The sequence below is a fragment of the Aythya ferina genome, assembly GCF_964211825.1.
Source record: "Aythya ferina genome assembly, chromosome: 2".
Lineage (NCBI taxonomy): Eukaryota > Metazoa > Chordata > Aves > Anseriformes > Anatidae > Aythya > Aythya ferina.
Window position 1 is genome coordinate 46,044,102 of NC_140297.1, and position 19,769 is coordinate 46,063,870.

The window sequence follows — 19,769 nt, forward strand, 5'->3', positions numbered from 1 at the left end:
GTTCATCTGCCGCATTTGCAGCAGCAGCAGCAGGGAGATTTCCCCTGAAATGGATTGCTGAGCCAGCGGCCGGCCGGACAATGCGGCGAGCGCGGCACAAAGCCCGCCTTCCAGAAAGCCGTCGCACAAAGCCCAAAGCCCCTTCCGAGCCCCAACCTGCTGGGCTCGGCACATCCCTCCCGCCAGTGCGGGGCCGGCGGCGGGGCTGAGCGGGCCGCAGCGGCAGCATGCCCTTGCCGAGGCGCCGGTCGTCCTTCTTGGGGCAGCAGCCCCCGGCCTCCGCGACGGAGAGCGCGGCGGGGCCCGGGCGCCGCGTGAGCGTGGGGGGCCTGTCGAGGCCTCCCGGCGTCTACGTGGGCTCCGTGCCCACCGGAGGAGTGAGCAGCTTGGGCACCCGCGTGTCCCGCCGAGCCCTGGGCATCAGCAGCGTCTTCCTCCAGGGCTTGCGCAGCTCCTGCTCCGCCGTGCCCCTGGCCGCGGGGCTGGAGAAGGGCAGGGCGCTCTCCTACGAGAGCCTGAACGGCTGCCTGGTGGAGTACATCGAGAAGGTGCGAGCCCTCGAGCAGGTCAACCAGGAGCTGGAGGAGCACATCCGAGTCTACCTGGACAAGAAATCCTCCAGCGTGGGCAGCTGGGGAGCGCTGCGGGAGAGCTGGGAGGCCATCTACCACCAGGTGAGCGCGGGCGGCGGCGGGGGCACGGCGGGCCCTGAGCGGCGAGGGTGGGTGCTGGCGAGGAGCCGGGCTGATGGCAGCACGCGGCGCCCCAGCCGGAGGGTTGTAGATCTATCTTCATGATAATTAGCGTTATCATTTCACAGTGTGGCGTGGAAAATGCCTATTAAGGAGGAGAACTGCCTGAGGCATCCTGTGCATGGGGGCGATTGAAATGCACCCCAAGGCGCCGTAGTCTGCTCTGATTAAAATGGGTGATTTTCTTAATTTTTTTTTTCCTTAGCTGAGGTTATTACGCCGAACATCAAAATTATTAAAGGAAAACTGCTAGGACTGAATTAGTTTATCCATCAACATGGTATCATTACAAGCATGGTGTGTTTTTTTTTTTTTAATTAGCAATTCAGATTTTTACATTATTCCCTCGTTTGCTTAATCACATTTTCAAAAGCTCTATTTATTTAAAAATACTAATTACGTGGCTACAAATGAGAGCCTCCTTCCCTTCCAGTTGTGGCCGCCCCACCGCCCCTCTCTCCCCACTCTCCGTGCAGTGCAGGCTGCATCCCTGGGGGGGCTCTAAAGGAAAGCATTTACTGTGGGGGTGCCAAATGTGTCTGCATCATCATTGTGGACAAGCAACAAGCCCAGAAGGAGCGCATCCCCCCGGTGCCTTTTGCTGGGAGGATGAAGAAGCTGAAGGCAGGAAAGCTTTGCGTGCTGCTGTCCTGCAAGAAACACCCTCGCTTCCAAGCAGCCCATGCTGAGGTCTGATCAAATCCTGGGAGCACCAAACTCAACCACCAGGTCTCATGACTTCATCCCTGTTTCCAGCATTGGCTTTTGCAGATAGTTAGGAAGAGAAATCTTTACACCGAGACACTAAAAGATAGTAGAGAAAGAAAGAAAAAGCAGCCCACGGGTTTAGCACAACAGCCCCTGAAAAATAAAATAAATAAATAAATAAAAATGTTTCTATGCAAAGCCACAGGTGAAGAAACCTCCCTAAATAAGTGCTTGAGAGAGCTGGAGCTGCCGTGCATCTCGTTCTGCACGGACCCACGCAGGGAAGCGGGAGCCCTCTGGGGGACAGATCCTGCAGCTGCTGCAGCCACAGCAGAGCCTGGATCTGGCCACAACACCGCAAGTGGCAGCGGGTGGATCGGAGAGCACGAGCGGAGGGTCCTGGGGGAAAGCCCCCCATCAGAGCTCTTATGGAGAGGGGTCGCTGGCAGAGAGCTGAGAGGGGAAGCCCCCATCCAGGCTGCAGCACTGGCCGTCAGTGCGGGCAGCTGGCTTTTAGCAGAGCAGGTGTATGGACACAAACTAGGACAGGCACGAAGGAGGAGGATTTTTCGCAGGAAGAAGGTGAAATGAGAAATCCTTGCTGAGAGCAACTCATGTGACAGAAATATAAATGAATCTCTTTTTGTCCTGGTCACACTCCTTTCCTCCAGTTTTCACACCAGTCTTCTTATGGGAAACGCAAAAGAGATTTACATGTCTCATCAAACGTGCCTCTTCCACAAAAAAAAAAATAAAAATAATAAAAAAAAAAGGCTGTTTGCAATGATAATCCTTCCTGGGGAGCAATGCAGCACCTGGGAAAAGAGGGGAGAGCAGAGCAGAGCAGAGCAGAGGACTTAGCTCAGCCTCCATGGCCATTCAGCTATGGATGTGTGGGAGACGCAGAGACAGAGAGACTTATCACAGACACAGCAGAGGAAGGAATAAATGTTTTGGACCAGTTTCATCACTCCTGTGACTCCCATGCATAGCTGGGAAAACATGAAAGATCACTACAGTTCACAGGGATGCTTTAATTTGCTCCTGGCCCTCCTGTTGGCGTTTACTCGGTGTCAGTACCAGGTGTGGCGAATATCCGGGGCTGACAGCCCGAGCCATCACCTCATTAGGGTAACGCATTTGCAGTGGGATCAGCAGAGCCCCCGTGCAGGAGGCTCCCCTGCCCTGACACCAGGCCAGCATCTCGTGCAATGTGCTGCAACGCAACACAGCGCACTTCTACTGTCTGTAATATTTCTTGGAGAGCCAGGCATCTTTCTGATGCAATCCCAACTGCTTATAAAATATTAGATGTATAAATCAAATCCCAGTTTCCTGAAGGCAGCAGGAATCAGCAGAGGACACATCAATCTTCCCAGCCTCCATCCAGGTACTGCTTCTCCCAAGGTGAAGCAACAAATGCCACTCTTGTTATCCTCATGTTTAGCTGTAAAGATGTGTTGGAGACAATGGTCTGATAGAAACCATTTATTCCAGCATGTGGAAGGAAAGACCAGACCAGGAGCCTCTGTTCTTTTCCCATGAAGGCTTCATTTGTGAAATGAAAAGCCCAAATGATTTTCCATTGCATGAATAATTAAGCCATGAGACTCGTTATCACAGGACGCACCTGAGGCCACGAACTCGGAAGCATCCAGAAAGGGACCAGGCATTTGTACAAACAGCAAAACTACACAAAGCTATCAGTAAAGCACAGCTAATAATTTGAAAGGCATAGAAAGTCGTGCAGTTCCAAGTTTGGTCAGGTGTCTGCTAAAAATCAAAAGTTTTGGTAAACCAGGGCTAAGTTCACCCCATAAGTGTCTATATCACATGCCAATTTAGCAAGGATGGAGTCTGCAAACCCCCTTGAAGCACCTGGTTTTCCTTGTTGCCAGACCTAACCCAGTAAATGGGCCAGTGCCTGAAGTTTCTTTGAAAATAAGATTTTTTTGCTAAAAGCTAAAGTTGTGTTTTCATGTCCATGAAGGCACAATGAAGTCGAAGAAAAGTGTTGAGGCTTTCTAGTTGTTTTATATAACAAATATTCAGGGTTAATTTGAACTGGAAAAAAACAATAATAAATAAACCACACCATGTTCTGAAGGTGTGCACATCACAGATCCGAGTGTAGAAAGGCAAGACGTGGCTTAAAGGAGCTATTTTTAGGAACAGGATTAGCAATTTGGTAATGCTTGCTGTCTTGGCAGTTCAAAACGCCCCGTGAGCACCAGTGAGTGAAGCCTCCCCGCAGTACCACGAGGCAGCACGGAGCTTGCAGACAGCAGGCACTGCCCGGTGAGGCTGCCCGCAGCTTTTCAAGCCCTCGCACATCCCCTGAGCACACAGAAGGCTGTTCCCTGAACTGCTGTGTCGTGTGTTTTACTACATGTGTCAGCAAAGTGGCCACAAATCGGCCTCACTAGCGCTGTGCCTGTGGATCCAGCTGTTGATTATGAGGAGAATTAAATCAAACAAAAGAGCCGCTAGATGGGAGTCTCACATCTCTTCCTTTTAAGCCTGCAACAGGGCTTTCGCAGCTTGTGTAAATCAGAGAGAATTTCTCAGGAAGCCTGATTTCTAGATAGAGACGATGGTGTAATAATCCTCCAGGCTCATTGCTGTATTTAAATTGCACACAGCTGATTTCTGCTAATTTCAGCCGTGCCTGCCATCTTCTGAAGCCTTCTAGATATTAGTCTTTTTATACCTTTGTTACTTCTGTGGCCCAATTCAGGTCTGTGTCCAGTCTTGGAAAGCCCCAGACTTGGCCAAGGAACATCTGGCACCGGCTGCAGGTTCATCAGGAGGGCTGCTTGTGGCCTGCTGGAGAGGGTCAGGACGAGTTACCCCAAATGCTTCAATAAAACCACAAGCTTACTACTAAAAAGCACTTTTAAGAAGCAGTTTGCCTCCACATAAAGGCAGAAACAGTCAGAGGAAAACAACTCGCTCTTCCCTGCTCCTGCTTCCATTGCAGAGCAAAAGCCATTTTGCACCGAGCTCAACTTCTCAACCCAGCGATCACCACCTCTCCGAATTGCACTGTGTAGCTCACAGAATTTAATGCTATTTTTGCTCAGGCGATGTTCCCAATTTCCTCAAAGGCTTTCATTTTCCTGAGCCGTTTGACCAGGTATTGCAACTGTGTGGGCTCACTGCTGGAGGCAAATGGACCTGTTTTGGCAGGTCAGGGCAAATTGCGAGGCAGCGTTTTCCCTGAGTTGAGCCAGGGAAAAAATAAAAAGCTTTTGTGAAGATCCATACTCGTATGAGTGGCCGCAGGAAGACAAAATACAATAATTTCTGTAGAAACTAAGGAAAAAAAAATCCCAGATTAGATTTTCTAAAATTGAAGGGAAAAAAAAGATTCAGTGTAAGGGTCAAAGCACTGCCCCTACCCCCCTGCTGCTGCCATGCGATAACTTGAGGTCATTTCTCCATCTTTCAGGAGAAAGTCAGAGCCTGCAAAGGGGAAACAAAGTGCTGAGTGCTGCTCTGTGTGCAAGAGGGCACACAGAGGGCAATTTGGGCAGTCCATGCCATGGGGTGAGCTGTTTTCCCTGGCAGCCAGGCTAAGCGGGAGCTGGTAGAGCAGGCCTCCAACCATGGGCCACCAGCCCCGGCTGCCTTTTCCTGTTGTTTCTAACAGCAGGTATAAAATAAGCAAATCATTTCTTTTCCTCTAGTTCCTCCTCAGATTTAAGCAATGTGGAGTGCTATTAAATTCATGATCCTTTATGAACTTCTCGATGCGGGGAATATGTTTTTCCTCCCGCTCTCTCCTAGTCCATGCGTTTGTAAGACATTTAGGGCAGCGAGCCATTTTTCGTGAGGATCGATGTTAATTTCCACACACAAACACTTCAGCCTTGTGTTTCCCCCTCCACCCCTGCCCCGAGCAGCAGGCCAAAGAGCAGGTGGGCGGCCCACACTCAGGCAACGATCCCCGCTGTGGTGCTGGAGATGACTTGTCAGGACGCAGCCTTGATGCCTCCACGCCGCACGGCCTGTTTCACCTCGGGAGAGCGCCGTGCTTCGGGGGATTTGCAATCCCATTTGGTAGCAGACTTAATTATCCAACGATTTCTACATCGAGAACCCTCCTGGCCCACGTAGAAAGCTGCTCCTATTCATGTGGTGGTTTGGTTTCCACCACAGATCTCCCCGGGTACTGGAGGCCACTTGTCAGGTGGACACCTCTCTTGTAGATAAGGACTTGAGGTACCTCCTGGTGTGCCGAATTTGTATGGGGAGCATTTCCAGCTGGGCTCCAGCTCCAGTTTGCAAGCCAAGCGTATGCCCAGCCCTGAGAGCTCAGCCCCAGGCACCACCTCAGCACCTCCACCTTCAGGTTGGGTTCAGCTCCAGCAGGGACTTCGGGGTGGCCGGGCCCAGGGAGCCCCCAGCCAGGTATTTGCTCTAACTCCAGTACCAAATTGGGCATTTCTTTGGTCACCTCCACAGCGCAGTGCACATCTGCCTCCTGGGCAGGCCGTGTCTTTTTTTTTTTTTTTTTTTTTTTTTTTTTACCTTTTTAATCATTTTATATAATCCCAACAGGCTGCTGTGCCACAAGCCTTTCAGGTTTGATTCCCCCTCAAGTGCCTCCTGGGGATTACAGATACACCAAAGAAGTGTAGCGATGATATCACAGTCTTATTTGCACAATCTCTCCAAAAGCCTTTCCCATTCGGTGTAATAATCTTTGAAGAATGCCTGCTTCCCAGGTCTCATATCTATCGCAAGAGCTTACGCGATCCCATCAGAGAACAAAAACAGCGCTCTGGGAGCTGAGGACCACTCACCCGAGGCACCAAATATCCCTTGGCTCATGGAGGAGGATGGCCCTGAGGAGCACTGCTGATATGGGAAGTAGAATAGGAACTGCATAAGTGTTGCTTAAACCGTACCTAGAAACTCTAAGTGGGCCTTAAATGCTGAACGTACCTTGTGTGCAGTAATGAATTTTACCCCTTGTGACCAGCTGACAATCGGGATAAATGTGTTTCCACAAGAAGATGAATGCTTGGGAGCAGTGAACAGTGTGATGAAAAATTGCAGCCTATTTGCAGACAATTTGTGAATTGATATGTACAAAATTCAGTGATTAAATTACCTGGAATGAGTCACGTGAACGGCCTTAGGCTAAAAGATTATTTTCAGAATCAGAGCTATTCATCTGCTGAAGATAGATGGACCGTGCAGGCAGCGCCGGTGCCGAGTCCTAATTGCTTGAGCTCTGTTGTCTCTCCCTTGCAGGTGGGTGAAGCAGTCCTGGAAAACGCCCGTCTCATGCTGCACACCGAGAACATTCAAGCCTGTGCTGAAGACTTTAAGGACAGGTAGACCCGTGGTGGCACCTGGCTGCCCAGTTTCTCTGAAACTTTGCCTTGGCAGCTGCTTACTCGATAGGGGAGGGGTGCTTAGTGAGCACTGGGTTCATTGGGAATACTGAGTGAGGGTTGCTCTAACATCACAAAATAGCTGCCATGCTACCAGTGCTTTGGAACACATTTTTAAGAGTAATATTTAATAATTTATTAATACGTAATATTAGTCTGATAGATGGACATTGATCTCTTCCTGGGAGGTCAGCATTCATTCAAATTCGGGTTGATATTTTGTAAAGGCAAACATTTGTGTGATTTTTAGTTTTAATTTTCAGTGCTGCAGAAATGTTTTTCAGAACTGGTAGTTGTTCTGCTGCCGTACCTGAAAAGCAGACACTGCACCACTGCAAACCTCACTGATAAGAATAGGATAAGAAAAGAGAAATGGGCTGCACTGATTTTCCTTGTCTTTACTGAGAGAAATGAGTCGCGAAAGATCCTAAATATTGATAAGCTTCTTTTAAAGCCTTTCTGTTTGCAAAGCATAAGATTTATGTACATGGGTACATGAAGTTCTTTAAGCTTTATTCACAAGGTCTGACACTTCTAGCTTGTCTGTATAATGGTCTCAATCATTGACCAATAGTTTATGTAATATTTGTAATACAAGCAGTATTTCCAACAAATTGATTTTTATTTCTTATGATTTTTGCCATCCCTGGTATTATTTTACTTAATCACACTAAAACATGTGTTAGTCGTGTTCTTAGGTTTGCCTTTTATTCCAGAAAGGTACAGCTCTGAGTGACTCATTTTGGTGCTTTCCATCCCATAAGCCCCACTCGTATTTTAAGTGGTTTTAAAAAAATAATTTTAAAATGTCCACCGACTTGTCCAAGGAGCTTACAAAACAACGTTAAATGAATCCACCACATAGTAAAAGCTCCTGGTGCTCGCTGGGACCAGCTTCCCCTTTCCGTTGCTGCTGAATTCCCAGTAACAAAGGTGGCTATCACAGGGCACAGGAATTGTCTCACAAAGCTGGCTCCCGTCTAACCCAGGAGCCAGCCACAGTTTCAAGGGACAAACCTCCTGCTCCCTGAGCGAGGTCTTGGCTCCACGAGCAGCTGCCACCTGATGCCAGTTCATGTTTGCGCTGTGGAACAGTGATGAAATTAGAAATGTCCATACCATTATCATGCAGTATATCCTGATGGTTTGAAAGCACAGCAGGGAGGGAGCAGGAAGCAGCAGCAGCTGAAGAATTCACACTGAAGTCTGAGGAAGGGAAAAATCCACACGTATTCATCTGGTACACAAATACCAGACCTGGCAGGAGACCACGTGCCTCTCCGTGCTTATTCAGCAGCGCTATCAGTCTGATAATGCCACACCACAGGCTGACAGCCTGGCCAGTTTCATTAGGCTCTGAGTTAATGACAAGGTACTTGAGGCAGTGGAATTGAAGCACATCGAGACAAGGTGAGGGCAGAGTACACCTCATGTGTTTCTGTGCCTCTGTCTGGGACACGAGAGCTAATTAGCAAAATGGTGTCTTTTAGAAAAAATGCAAGTTTTTCTTGCTGAGCCATGCTTATCTGCTTTTATCCCTCTGCAGGTATGAAAATGAGCAGCCATTCAGAAAGGCAGTGGAAGATGAAATTAATTCCCTTTATAAAGTGATTGATGATGCTAATTTAACTAAAATGGATCTGGAGAGTCAGATAGAAAGCATGAAAGAAGAGCTGACTTTGCTGTCAAAGAATCACGAAGAAGTAAGTCCAGGCCTGGGACACTGCAGAGCTGATGTGTGCCTGCTTCATGTGGTTGGCGTAGTGCATCAGGCAGAGCAAGCATTGAAAAGCTGCACCCGCCATGTCTGGATGGGGAGAAACTTCCTATTTCTCTCCTCTCTGTTAATTTAAAGTGCTAACCTTTGAGGCAAATTATGTAGGTGTAAGTTTTAACTCTTTTTTGTCTGATATATATGACTTGGAAGAGATGTTGTCACTTCATATCTTGCTGGACACCTCAAGTTATTCGTGGGGTGGACAGTCTCTGTGTTGAAATCCCAACAGCGAGAGGTCAGATTCTCAGCCACAGAGCTGTGGAAGGAAAATGCCTGTGCAGGGAACCAGCCCCGGCTGCACTGGCACTGAGCATTAACTGGGTTCGGCTGACCAAGTTGCTCGGTTCCCGAAACTGAGCCTGCCCTGAGCAATGCACCACTGAAGCAAGCCGCAGGGACAGGCAGCTGGAAGAGGAGCACCTCATTACCCAGTTTTGCAATACACCTCTCATTACATCCACCGGCACCATTTGCATGAAGGTGGTTTATTCCCTTCAGCGAGGGTTTTGGGATCTGACCCAGATCTTCGCTGATGGGAGCACAGTTACGCAGCTGCTATTTATCTACTGACGCCTCTAAAGGAGAGATCGAACTGGGATGTTTCATGGAATTGAGGCACTCTCGCTTACATTTCTTATAGGTGATTTTTCCAAATGCAACATCTGAGCAACACTGGCAGGCATGCAGAGAGAAACTTGGCCTGCCAAGATAAAGCTTCATCTGCTCTCTACTTTGATGTAGCCAGTGGCTTCAGCTCCACTGCAAGTCAGGAGAAAGACGGAAGTTGGTTTAGATATCAGGGAAAACACAGAAAACTGAGAGAAATATGCATGTGCCTCTTTAAAACTCCATGTATGCCATGTTTGCTGTGAAACTGGCAAAGTTGCCGTTGCTGCTGTTCTCTGCCTGTACACGTGGCATAAATAGAACAACAGCTTCCCACTGCTCTTCTTGCGCCACATTTAGACAGTGCAGAGCCTGTGCAGGGTGGAAGGATGCTCTGCATCAGGATCATCTGGGCACTCATGGGGCCAGCCCAGCACAAATCTGCTTTTCCCATGGCAAGGGAAAATTCCCTGCCATGGGAAATTTCCCATTCTCAGTGGCTCCAGAGTAGGCTGATCAACAGAAGTAGAACAGACTAGAGGCTGGAAGCAGCTATTGCAATTGCTCCATTTGATCTCTGGCCCAAAAAAAAAAAAAAAAAAAAAAATGTCCCAAGGACTTTCCTGAACTAATTCAAATGCTACCATTCAGTTGCCCATTTCCCATTTTCTTAACGCCTGTTCTTTTTGTTCAAGGACGTGAAGGTATTGTACAAACAGCTTGCTGGATCTCAGCTGGAAGAACTTGATGTTCCCCTGGGAAGTGGCCTGGACAACATACTGGAAAAAATCAGAATCCACTGGGAGAGAGACATCGAAAAGAATCGTGCTGAGACGGGGGCCCTGCTCCGTACCAAGGTAAGCACAGACCCCAGCCTCCACAACTCACTCCAGCATCAAGGGATTTGAAGCAAGCACAACATCTTCCTAATACTCTGCAGTAACTTGGAGAATTGTCTTTTGTTTAACAACAAAAAATAGACCGAAATCCTTTAGATTTTGATAGTAAGTCCACTGAAAAACACTCTCGTAAATATCAGTGATTTTCTTGGGATGCATAGAGTTAAGTAGCAGTGGAAGTGGCCCCGCTGATATCACAGGTATCTGTGGGAGACTTCTAATGGCTCTGAAATGTTGTCTACAAAAAATGAACTTAATCAGTTGATGCCTCCCATGCAGGATGAGCCACAGCCGTTATCCTGCTTACCAGGGCTGTTCCTCTGCTGGAGAATTTACAGGGTCCCATAAATCAAAAGGGCAAAATACATTGCTCGACACTAATTACATAGCTATGCGTTCCTTGTGGGTTTCTCCTTGAAATTGTTTCCTTTGGCAGCAGTGGGAAAACTGGATATTAATCTGGAAATGAAAAGTGATGATAACAAACATTCCCTTTGCAAGTTGTCTCCTTTCCCGATGCTGGGTCCGAAACAACCCTTTACTGCAGCTTTTCTTTGGTCATGAAGGATCACTCACTCCCCAGGCTGGTTGACGTATTTTTGGAGAGCTGAAGCATTAAGTTCACGATCCTGTGTTAGCAGCCATCTCATTCTGAGTCAGCTACCACAGCAGAGCATGGCACACCAAATGCCAGGTTCTGGTATGACATCCTAGGGTTGGGTTTGGTTTTCTTTTTTTCTTTTTGGTCCCCAAATGAAACCTAGATGTACCACTCATAGTTTTGTACCTCATACAGATCTATACAGATCATTGCTATTTATACAGATAGCAAGTGTTAACTAATTATGTCCAGCTAAGTGTGTGGCCTTCTGCCATCCTGCGTTGCTGAGTCGCACCATTTAGTCATCCACACGGTGACAAATTTGTCCTTGCTCCCTCCTCATCGCAGGAGGGAGAGCAGTTCTCTCCTTTGCTCTTCATTACTACTTTCTTCAGTCTCTCTTTGTGAGTTTTCCGTGGTTCCTAATATTTTAATTTCCTTTCTCTGTACACAGTCTCTGGCACTGTTGTGACCAGCTGAGACCGAGGTATTTCAAATGACGTCCTAGCACTGACTTACATGTCAGAGCAGAATTTTCATTATTTTCTGACCAATTCCTTGCCTCATTTGCTTTTCCTTCTGACTAGACTCACAGTCATGGGTAGATTTTTCATGGGCACCAAACACAGCGATTTATATTCATACCTAATCAGGTTTTACATGGGATTTCTTAGGTGAATAAGTAACCTTAAAACTCCAGTCTACTGTTTTCAGATCTGCACGTATTTGTCTGTAACGCACATTTTTTTTCCTTGAATTGACACAGTTATTTAAACCTTTGTAAGGCATGCAAGCTATTTTTTCTCCTGAAACAGGCTTTACTTTGCATCAAACTACATAGATGTCCGCTTAGCGATGAGTTGCTGCTCAGTCATGTTGTTTGATTCCACACGTTACTAATCTGTAGTGTCTTCTGTCACCCATAAATCTTTCTAGTTCATGATTCATCCCCAGGGCAGTAAACCTTGAGGCACCACGCTGTTAAACTTGTGTTGTAATGAAGCTAGACCTTAACCCTCCTCTTTGTGTCCATTTTCTTGACCAGCTGTTGATCCATGGCAATGCTCTGCCCTCAGCACACGATTACACAGCTTCCTTTCTCACTCCCTATGTTAGATCGCATAAAAGGTTTTGAAAACCTTGTGGATTGTGTCAATTGTTTCTCCCTCCTCCACTGCTTTGCTAACGCATTCCCAGAGCAGTTAAGGGATTAACAAAGCCCATTCCCCTATGCAGATACCAAGCTGATCAGATGTTGGCGTTCTATCCCTAATCATCCTTTAATTGCCTTGATTTCATTAAAAAGAGATTAACAGGAGATTCTGCACTGTTGTACAAGGCCTGGCTCAGAACTGCACAGGTATGTTTGAAATCCACATATTCCTAAGAAATTCGAGCACTAAAAAGCTAAAGATTTGGGGTGATTTCATCCTCTGCCTCTGTTAATCCAGCTGTTTGTGTGTACCATGATTCAGCACAGTCTTTCCTCATGGAGTGTCTCAGGAAGAGCAAGAGCAGGGCCCCCAGACAGCACCAGCTGCCCCATGAAGAGGGCACAAACATTACGTCTGCACTTCTCTGCAGAAGGAACCCCAAATCTGAGGCCAAATTTCATGCCCAGCAGCACCCTCTGCATGGGCTCTTTGAGGTGACGCAATTGATAATCCTGGAAGGAGAACGGGGAAACCTTGTGCACCAAAATCTTTGTAGCTCATCCAGTGCACACATGGTAGCTGTGCTACATGTATCCTCGGTATTTAGGGCTTGATGGGCCACTGCCATGTACTCCGTCTGCCTGTTGTGCCATTGACATCACCAGCATTAGGAAGCTGTAAGAGCTTAGGGTACCCCCAAAAGAAGCCCCAAAATCACATGTGGTGAGGGGAAGGGGAATTGATAGGTAGCATTTGGGTCACGGTAAGGTAAATGTGAATGCAAGGCTTCATGTGATATGTCTAGGCGGTAAATATAGATGAAAAGTCATCCTTCCTGCCCTAAGTATTTACAGCCCTAGTACCATCATAATGTGCAGACAACAATCTCAACACAATTATTTGATCTTACCTTTAAAATAAAAGAATGTATGATCAGAAAAGCAGGACAGGACCAAGATGAATGTTGGGTGGAATGGAAGCATTTCACATAGTCTAACTGCAAGGTCAACCAGGAGAAGAAATATAGGATTTGACTGAAGAATCATATTAGCTGGAGAGCTCAGAGCTCTAGCCTGAAAACGTTGATCTCAGCCCCCATTAGAGGTATAGAAATTTTATTTTTACTAAAGTAAATTTTCCTTTGGCTATTTTCAAGGAGCCTGAATTGAACATATATAAAAATCATAAGCAAAGAAGAGCATGAAATTGCATAGGATATCTTAATTCAATTAACAGAAATTATTTTTTCTGCCTTATGTGACATGACTTCTTCTCTCATTCATAGAATCCCATGTGAAAAAGCACGGTGTGAATACTTGAAATCAAACGGGCTAAATGAAAACACTTAACTTTTAAAATATGTTATGGCATTGCTACAAAGAAAAGCAGAATTACAGTAATGTTTTCTTTTATAGATCATTTTAAACGTACTAGTAGAAATGCTGAATAGCTTTTGTCAACATAGATAAAATATGTACATTTACACATGTGAGCCATTTTACAGTAGATGCATAAAAGAACAGGTAAGTTTGATGTTAGTAAGTACCCAAAGCATTCAAGCAAAGAATTTAATATATAGCAATCAAACTCAAAATCAGAATTGCCACAGACTGTGAAAATTTTAACCGTCATTTGGGTATGTAAGGAAACTAAAGCATAATTTGAGTGCGCTGTGATGACAGCCATAACCTTGTACCAGCAACAGGCTGAAGCGACAGCTGCCGTGCAAAGCGAGGAGGAAGAACTGGTGGAGGGCCTCAGAACTGAGTTCCACGAAACTGCCTGCAAAATACAGAGCTTGCAGGCCGAAACTGAATCCTTGAGAACCTTGGTAAGTAACGTCGGTTCTGTATGGGTATCTTCTGTGTGAATTCATCGTGCCTTCTGAAGAGAGCATGCCCATCCTGGGGTGCAGAGCTGAGAACAAATTGCTTTTTTCCAGTGGATATTGTTCCCAGAGATGCCAGACATTTCTGAGCTCTCCTTAATTGATGGGGTAGACCGAACGTACCACATTTGAAAACTGAGCCCCAAATTTCAATTATCTTCAATGTCTTCATACTCACTTTATTAATAAATTTCACCGAGATTGCTGTGTGGGTTGTATAGAATAGAGTAGTTCAGCCGGAAGGGACTTTCAAAGATCAAGTCCAACTGCTTGACTTCTTCAGGGCTAGCCTGGAACCAAACTGGTTCAACCTTTGTAATGATAATACACATTTTTCAAAGTGTCTAGAGAAAGGAGTTCTCATATTAAAGCATAGTCAATGAAGATATTGGCCAAACCTGAATAAATATTACTCTGAAGCATATGAAAACTGACTGTTTTAATGTCTGCTTCCTGGCCTTACAGAAGAGGGGTATGGAGAACTCCTTGTACGATGCCAAGCACTGGCATGACATCGAACTGCAGAACCTGGGCTCTGTCATTTCCAAGCTGGAGGCAGAGATGGCAGAAATCAAAGCAGAAACTGAGCAGCAGCAGCGGGATCGTGAAAATCTGCTGACCAACAAGCAACAGCTGGAGAAAGACATTGCTGCGTATCACTGCCTTCTGGATGGAGAGCAAAGCAGGTACCCATTATCGAAAACAAGTGTGCCGTGGGAAGGAGTTGTGGCCAGGGTGGTTCTCGTGTTTCTTAAGGCTGGGCGCTAGCTCGTTAGGTTTGGAGAAGCTGCCAAGGGGGACGAACACCCCAAATCTGTGCTGAGATTCCCAATGTATTGGAGAGGGCTGCTTTCCTGCACTGCCCCAAAAGGATGAGATCTGGGAGTACAGCAGGTCTATCATCCTCACTTCCCTGAAGACTTGGGATCTGAGATTAAAAAACTACTGCAGCATCTAGGGGCTGCAAAGCACCCGTGCCCTTGTTTCTTGCCTTGCCTATGTTATGCCTTCCCTCCTCCTCCCACTGTCCAGTCAAAATATTACAGCTGTCATCCTGGGGAAGCTCCCTTTCTCAGCACACAAGTTGCCCCTGAAGTCTGAGAACAGAACTTGGTGCACTGACTGTGCCTTTTGTGAAGAAACATAACTCACGCTCAGCGTTTGTCCTCTGGGAATAACCTCTAAACTCAGTTGCAGTGGTCGGGTTGCTTGGTTGTTGTTGTGTTGGTTTTTTTTTTAAGATCCTCAATCACTGTTAGTTATGGAACTCTCGGAAATCTGATCCATGGATTTTGACTTGCACTCTGCTTAGGTCAGGGTGAAAGTTTGTACTCACACAGAAATTGTAAAAAAAAACCAAAAAGCCCAAGTATACCAGATTTGCTTTCTGCTTCACAATCAGGTCCTGCCGAAGTTGATGAGGTCTCACCAGTAGAACTGAAGATAGTTGGTTCAGCACTTTTCCTATTTGCAGTAGTGATCAATTTTATTTTTACCTTTCAGCTGATTATGAAATTCCCAGCCCACGGAAGACCATTGCCATTCAAAGCAAAAGAAGATGTCACTGCTAAGTATGTTCGTGGAAGCTAAAAACCCATCAAAGCAGCCTGCTTTACTCAGTTTGATTCAACAGTCGAAGTAGGTTGTAGCTTGAACAACTTTATTAGACCCTCTTCATGTAATTGCTTTGCTTAAAGATTTCAATTTACTCATGTTGTTAAAATTATAATAAAAATAAAGAATATCAGCTTTTTTGTTTGTCTTTTTTTTTTCTTTAAGTATTTTTCATCATAGCTGTGGGGAGCTACATTAATAGCACAGGACCTCCACTTTCCAGCAAGTAAACTTTTTTTTTGGTTTAAATGCATTAAGACTGAACTACTCCTCCACTGTGCAAACGGCACAAATGGCAAGTGCTCTGCTGTGTCACAAGACCAGCAGCTCATTAGTGCGAAACGTAATTCAAATAAGGCTAAAGCAGTTAAATGACATCAACTTGATGCAATTAATTTTGCAATACATAAGCCAGCAAAAGCAGTAATGCAAGCACCCCAGCAGCACTCAGTAAATATATTTTAACTCTAGACTAAACTTTTGGAAAAGCTGAAGGTGAAGGAGAGCGACAGCAGTTCTGTCTGCTGCCTAGGTCACATCCTTTCAACACCCACTGTGTTTGTTGGATTGGGATTTGACAGTAGGGACAGTTAAAAAAGGGGATAAAATGTTTATTAACTGGATTCAAAGACTACTGAGAAATGGGATATGGTAGAGAACATTATGGCATATAGCACAGGAGACACGCTGAAGATATTGTAATCTTTAATGAACCATTAGGTAACAAAGCTGTTTAGTTGTAATGACCGATAACATCAAATACACTCCAAATCCACTACACTTGCTCCACCAGTGAGTAAGAGGAAGCAGCATGCAAGTTTCATACCTTCCTTTGCCCACTTCCCCACACATGGGAAGTCCTTCCTCATGCAGTTATTTGACAAATAATTTATCAATTTTTGGGAAGAAAAAAAAAAAAAAAAAAAAAAAAAGCCCTTTTTGGCATATACTACCTGAAAGATTTTTATTAAAAAAAAAAAAAAAAAAAAAAAAAGATTAAGAGATTAATGAACAGCAACCCAAAAGACAGATAATGGCAAACTCCTTTTTCCTCTTATGGTCGCAGGCTCCTCAGAGCAGCAATAACACTTTCTTCCATATGTGTGCAGAACTTACCATTTTGTGAATCCATCAAGAATAGCGATGCTGATAGAAAATACACAGGAACAGTTGTACAAAAGGTGCGATGGCACCGATCCTTGGGTTGCTGTTAACTGGGTGTGTCTAGGAATAGTTATGTGTTGATGTCAGTGAAGCATGACGTTCCCTCATCCTTGTCATACAAGAGAGCAGTTTTTCCGAGATTTGGGCTATTTGGGCTAGCCCACGCTTCATTACAGACTTGGTACTGAGTAGGGACATACCACACCAGCCAGGATTTGGTACTCTAGCCTATGATCCTCGTGTTTACATCTTAGCATAAGTATTATTATTATTGATCCTATGTTTCAAAGATTATTTTAGGGTGACTTCAAGCTGGCACTGTGTAAAATTTAACACTTCCACACCACACAGTGTTGCCACCACAGAATGCTTTCAGATGGCAATTACTGGTGGAGAAATGGACATAACACAACCCCCTTCCAGCTGTAAAGGTCTTAAATTACAGCAAACTCTTAGCAGCACAATGCTGACGTGAAGGTTAAGCTCCTAAAGACAACCAGGGCCCATGCTGTGGCGAGGACTCTGCCTGATTCCTTCTCCAAGCTGCCCTGCACAGCAGCTGCACTTTTCCTAAGGGCAGCTTCTCCCATTTCCTTAGCCTGCCCAAGTGTTACCAAGCATTCTGCTTATGATCTGCAAATGCCAAAGCAGTTTGTAGGGCTATCACCTTCATTTCACAGGATGGAGATAATTCGGTACAAAGAAGGTGGTATAAGACAAAACACTGGATGACGGGAAGGAAGTCTGCTCCTAACTCTTGCCCAGGTTTCGCAATCATCACCCACAACCTGCTTTGCCTTCCCTTTCTGCAGTTTCTCCACACGAGCAGTGACCGCTGTGGCACTTCCCCCACGTGCAGTAGTATTTCATTCCTCAGGCTTTATAAAATGCACCACGATGCGCAGGGAGCAGCATCACAGCCCCAGCACGGAGACAAGAGGAGTTCAAGCACCTCTGTACACCATGACGTGCACGCTGCATTACACACTGCGAATGGGGAGGAGAGAGACAAAGTCCTCCGGGTAAACCTGCACCCGAGCAGAGGCGCTCAAAGCACCGCGCCTCGCTGAGGGCTGGTCACTCCGGGCAGGGCTACACCGTGTGGTACGAACCTGCCTGCTGAGCTCATGCTGCTGTCACTGCCACGCTGCACGGAGTCCTCGCATCACAAGCATTGCTTCTGCCAGCCAGTGCCCACAAGCCGGTCTTCAGCCAAACGTCCTCTGCTCAGATATAGAGGATAGCTAGATTTGAGAGAGGAAAAGAAAAAGAAACAATTGCCACAACGACCCTTTTTTATGGCTCTAGCATATAATGCAGCAACGATCTTGACTATATAAGCTAATGCAATGCATTCACCGAGAGCTACAAATTCTGCGCATCAGCACATTTTCACGATTTTGCATAAAAATAAAGCTAGAGGTGGGAGGAAAATCCAGGCATAACTGCATAGCTAATGCTTCCTTTACAGTGCCAACTGAGACATGTCTTTAAATCTGCATCTAAGCCTTCAGAGGCCTAAATCATTGCTGATATTTTCCATGGTTTCCGTTGGGTCTGTTCCAGATTTAACAGCTGAATTTTTTCCTGGTGCTCTGCTCCTGGCAGGTATTAAGTTTCTAATCCAGAGTCGCTCCAGCCTTACAGTATTGTGTTTGCGAGGGACAAGTGACGCAGCCGCTAAAAGCAGCGAAAAGACATCAGGTTCACGTTCTTCAGCCTGATAGCAGAGATTACCCACAATAACACAACGAAAATATTTTACCAGCTGCTGAAACTCAAAAAGTGTATCTCAGAATCAGACCCAGCACTGCACTTAGTGGTCGTTATTAGCTTACCCACTACAAAACCTGAGGGGTACAAATTATCTGCTTGGTTGCATTTTGTTTTTGGAGCTGAGCCTGCGAGTCACAGCGTGGTGCAGCGCAGAGCTGTGTGTGAGCTTCCCGGGCAGGACCGTGGCACTAACACAAGGGAAGGCAGCGTCTCAGCACAGGGGGTGTCTGGCACTGAGCTGCCCGGTGCCACCCTTCCACGTGACCCCATCCTATCGGCTGATGAGGGCGAAAATCCAGGAGCACGTAAGGAAGCAGAGAAAATGGGACGGCTACGGAATTTGTTCTCCCTTAGGTAATGATGCTTACTGTGAAATAGAAAGTGTCATTGATCACGCAGCGTCCTGTGTCACTGGATGAACTGTCACGCTCGCAGCTTAGTTGTCAGGGCCTGCTCTGTGTGGGATCAAATCCCCTAGGAGCACAGGATGTCAGTGGCAATAGAAAAACGTAGGGAGAGCACAGCACGACAGAGACATGAAGAGGACTGTAACAAACCTCTCCGTCTGGAACACTTGACTTTGGTGATTCAGTTCTGACTGCAAAACAGAGGGAACGACACCGAGTGCCTGACGCCTTTCTGTGGCATGACGGTGACACCGGCATGTTTTTTCAAACGAGCTGAGGATTATGGATGGCAAATGTTAAGTGATAGTATTTTCAGAGACACGGATTACAGAGACTGTCCAACACGCCTTGAAGCTTAGAAACCGTTTTCATTTATACGTTAATATACACATACATACATTTTCAGGATAAATTTTCATGTATGTTAAGATACACGTACATATATTTTTAAGATAAAACATCACAAAGCATAAAATGCCTCCAGGTAAGCCCGGATATTTTCATTTTCACGCCATTACCACACACACCTACGGCTGCTTGACGGGCAGTTTCCGTCAGGGCTCACACCTCGGCAGCCGGGCTGTCTCCTTCGGAGGGCTGACCAGCAGGGCGAGCCACCGCGCTCAGCGCTCCGTCTAATTACGGCTCAGCCCGGGCAGCTTTTCCCTCACAGCCGCAGCCCCCAAGCGGGCAGCGCCACCCCCGCGGCTTCCCTCACGACGCCCGTTCCCCGGGGGTCCCGAGGCGGAGCCGTTGCCCCGCGGCGGGAAGCGGCCAACGGTCGCCGCGCGAGGCCCAACGGCCGCCGGGCGCGCCCGCAGTGCGCACGCGCACCCCTTTCCCTCTCCCCCTCCTCCCCCCCCCCTCCAGGGTCCCTCCTCGTCCAATCAGCGGCCGCGCCCGCCCGCCACGCGTTCCCCACGTGGCCGCCGCCGGCCCGCCTCGGCCCGGGGGAGGTTCGTGAGTGGCTGGCGGCCGCTCCCTGCGCGGCCGCTGATTGGCCGAGGGGCGCGTCAGG

At 46.7% G+C, this 19,769-nt stretch overlaps 1 protein-coding gene and 1 long non-coding RNA gene across 4 annotated transcripts; one reads left to right on the plus strand and one right to left on the minus strand.

The window, feature by feature from the left end:
* Positions 1-155: 155 nt before the first annotated feature.
* BFSP2 (beaded filament structural protein 2) lies at positions 156-15,541 on the plus strand. Of its 2 annotated transcripts, XM_084508478.1 has the most exons (7): positions 156-674; positions 6,723-6,805; positions 8,412-8,568; positions 9,944-10,105; positions 13,602-13,733; positions 14,256-14,476; positions 15,294-15,541. In XM_084508478.1, the coding sequence occupies exons 1-7, from the start codon at positions 228-230 to the stop codon at positions 15,295-15,297; spliced, it is 1,206 nt and encodes a 401-aa protein (XP_084364604.1). In that variant the 5' UTR covers positions 156-227; the 3' UTR covers positions 15,298-15,541. The 2 variants fall into 2 exon arrangements, with proteins under 2 accessions (XP_084364604.1, XP_084364603.1); XM_084508477.1 differs by lacking the exon at positions 15,294-15,541 and having other exon boundaries at positions 14,256-15,233.
* An 824-nt stretch (positions 15,542-16,365) lies between these two features.
* On the minus strand, positions 16,366-19,509 carry LOC311431054. Of its 2 annotated transcripts, none has more exons than XR_014689212.1 (3): positions 19,279-19,509; positions 18,713-19,024; positions 16,366-17,812 (listed from the first exon to the last, which is right to left on the minus strand). It is a non-coding gene; the product is annotated as an uncharacterized lncRNA (long non-coding RNA). The 2 variants fall into 2 exon arrangements; XR_014689213.1 differs by having other exon boundaries at positions 16,368-17,812; positions 18,902-19,024.
* Between the last annotated feature and the right edge of the window lie 260 nt (positions 19,510-19,769).